This window comes from Lathyrus oleraceus, chromosome 7 (genome assembly GCF_024323335.1).
Source record: "Lathyrus oleraceus cultivar Zhongwan6 chromosome 7, CAAS_Psat_ZW6_1.0, whole genome shotgun sequence".
In the NCBI taxonomy this organism is placed as follows: domain Eukaryota; kingdom Viridiplantae; phylum Streptophyta; class Magnoliopsida; order Fabales; family Fabaceae; genus Lathyrus; species Lathyrus oleraceus.
The window spans coordinates 69,132,892-69,136,156 of NC_066585.1; the positions used below are offsets into that span (position 1 = coordinate 69,132,892).

At 32.2% G+C, this 3,265-nt stretch overlaps 1 protein-coding gene across 1 annotated transcript; it reads left to right on the forward strand.

Annotated features, from left to right (window-relative positions):
• Positions 1 to 437: 437 nt before the first annotated feature.
• On the forward strand, positions 438 to 1,329 carry LOC127107967 (uncharacterized). Its single transcript, XM_051045318.1, has one exon. The coding sequence runs from the start codon at positions 541 to 543 to the stop codon at positions 1,180 to 1,182; it is 642 nt and encodes a 213-aa protein (XP_050901275.1). The 5' UTR covers positions 438 to 540; the 3' UTR covers positions 1,183 to 1,329.
• The last annotated feature ends 1,936 nt before the right edge of the window (positions 1,330 to 3,265 follow it).

The following is a 3,265-nucleotide window of genomic DNA, read 5'->3' on the forward strand; positions in this document are numbered from 1 at the left end:
CTTACCTAAGACAAAGCTATTTTTGTTTAATTAAACATCAAACAAAATCATTAGTGTCCAATGTGGAATCACAATCAGATAAGCAATGGACCACATTTGATTAATTATTTTTTGTTAACAACTACTATTTTTTAAATTATCTCAAAAAGAACACACTCAACAAATAGTTGAAGTTGATCTCATATTAACTAATTATACAAGTAGTTATCACTAAATAAAAATAATTAAATAATAACACTATGAAAAAGCATTAATAGGTGGACTCAAACTGAAGTGAAAAATAAATTATTAAGATTTGAAATGAAAAAGTGACCAATAAACGCCACGCCACTATGTCCTATGACTTTAAAAAAAAGTTATCAATTCATTATATCAAATCAAATAATTATAAAGTAGCATTTAAATAATTTTACTAATCCACCCTTTTTTTCATTCTATATAATGTATCATCCTAGAAATAAAATCTTCCATATATTCCATTATTAACCCTAGCTTTCTTACCTTACCACACACTCTTGCTTCAAAGGTATCTTGAATCAAATGGATCTTAACCAGATCAAGAAGATCCAAGCCATGAAGAGGTACAAGAAACACCAATTCCTAGAAAATCTACATTTCTATTCCTTAATAGCTTTAATATGTAGTTTTTTCTGTTGTGTCACACTTTGTTTACCCTATTTGTCTACCCTCTTGGTGTATATCTCAAGTTTGATTCCTCTTCTTTTGAGTTCAAAGCTCTTGTTCATCCTATGCAACATCATAATATTTGTCCTTATGATAAACTCCAAAATCATTTCCGCAGATTCATCTTCGAATTCTGATGTTTACTATGATGAGTATATTCAAAGTACTCAAACTTCAAAGGCTATGTTTCAAAGCTTTGAAGTTAACAAAGGTGAAACTATATTTGAGAAGTTACATGTTGAGGAGAATATTGTGAACATGTTTGAGAAACATGTTGGAGAGAACACTATGGAGTTGAAGAGAAAAGTTTGTGTTAAGGAAACTCCAAAACCTTGGGAAGCCAATGAAGATGATAATCATGATTTTGATGGATTTAAGAAACAAAGTATTTTTGTTGCTGCTTCTGATGAATTGAATAAAAGGGCTGAAGATTTTATTGCAAGAGTAAATAGGAATAGAGAGTTTGAACTTCGTTGTTGGAAAAATGGTAGTTACTAGATTCCTTTGTAGTAAAGGGTGCAAGGGTTTTTCATGTATGATGTCTTTGTGTGATACTACATGTTAAGTGATGTTAAGTGAGTCAATTAATGGAACAAAATTAAAAAACCATTAATAAACTTAATGGTTTTGGTAACAAGTTTTTGATCAAAATCCAATCTTTAACTTTTTGTTAGCCATTACGTTTAGGTTGTTGGCGCATAGTAAGAAATAAACATAAGCTTTATTTTAAAAACAATTGAGGATGATATTAATTAATTAATTACAAATGTCTTCAAGTAAAATTGAAATAGATTTGTGGATGGTATCACTAAACATGTGTTTTTCTTCTTGGCTCTAAACATGAAGATCCTTTTGACCGCTTTGTAAATGGAATTACTAAAATGGTCGGATCAGAGTTTTAGACATTTTATTGGATTGACTCTTGGATTAGGAGTATAATCTTTAAGGATAAATTTTCTAGGTTGTTTATGATTCGTGATTATCCTTAGAAGAGTATGAGAGGGGTTAGGAGGTGAATTGACGAGACTCTTATTTGGGACTTGAGGTGGATGAGGGCTTTCTTCATTCATGAGGAACCTGTCGTCGTTGATTTCCTCTCAGCCATTCGAGTGGATATTTTTTACTTGGACAAAGATGAGCGGATTTGAAAGTTTGGTAGGGATAGTATTTTCTTGGTGTCTTCAGCTTATCATTCTCTTTCTATTCTATTTTTTCAGCTAATCAAAAGAGAATTTATTCAAGAGAAAGGTGATTGCAAGCCCTAGTCTTACCTTGTATCTTTTTTGTGGTGTCTTTATCGAGTTGCCTTCCCACATGTTTGTCAATTGCGACTTAGCTAGCAGTGTCTGGTGTAGGATTTCCAACAGGTTGAAGTGGAAAATAGTTCTTCCTAGAAATCCTAATCTTCTTTTTTTAGAATTTCTTTTCTTTAAACGATATGGTGAAGCCTATGGGGGTGTCTGTGTTCTGTCATGTTGTGGTATGGATCATTTTGAGGGTCTAAATGAGATTGTGTTTTCTGGTTCTTCAATAAACATGAAAAAAGTGGAGGGGAGAAGTATTTTTTTTTAATTTGAAAATGATCTTTTGGTAGAACTCTTGCACATTCATAAAAATGACTTCAAAACCTTATCTTATGGATTAACCAATAGCGGATTGAGATTTCGGTTAGGTTGGAAATGTATGTGTTTCTTTCCTTTTTCCCTTGGTTGGCTTGACCCGGTGTTAGAGGTACTAATGACTTAAGCTCTAACTTGATCTTATTTTAGGGTACAATTCTTAAAGGGTGGTTTTTTTGGAGTTGACTTATGGTGGCTTTTTTGTTTTTTATCATGTTATTTTTTTCTACTATTTGTGTTTGTTTGGTTTCTTTTTTGTAGCACTCGGTACATCTTGTGTTGATCGCTTGCTATTTTGTATTTGGTTTAAAATTTCTTCTATTTATTATTAATATTATATAACCTTTAAAAAAAACTTCAACTATATTTCTTAAAATTAAAATATAAAACTTTAGCGTCCAACTAAAACATCATGGGTTCCTTGTCACACATGGTGTCCATTTTTTTTTTTTGAATTTATAACCTCTCATGTTGGTAAGTATGTGTGTTCAGATGAAGAAACTTTGATGCAATCTAACATGGACGTTGCAAGAATACCAGTCAAGATCAAATATTGCTTGGTTTTGAATCAAACCTTCAATGTGGAAGTTGTAAGAACAAAAAGTGTTCTACAACAGACTCCATGATTTTGATGATAACAAAGGATGAAACCAAAAATGGCACCCTAACGAAAAGTTTCTAAGTGTGCAGGGTTCTAAAGAAAGAAGAAATAAATCTGATGATGTCATCAGATGCAAAACAAGATCAGATGCAAAATCTCAAGTATCAGAAGCATCTAAAGAGGAATCTCGTTTCAAGAAGCTCTGACTCTGGACAAAACTGTAAAGTATCAGAAGCATCTGAACATGAAGTAAAGTCTAGAAGCTCTAACTCTGATCATATGCCTTCTGTAAACTCTGGAAGTTATCAGCGCTATCTGAACTCTCAAGAAATAACATCAGAAGCAAGATTCTCCAGATACA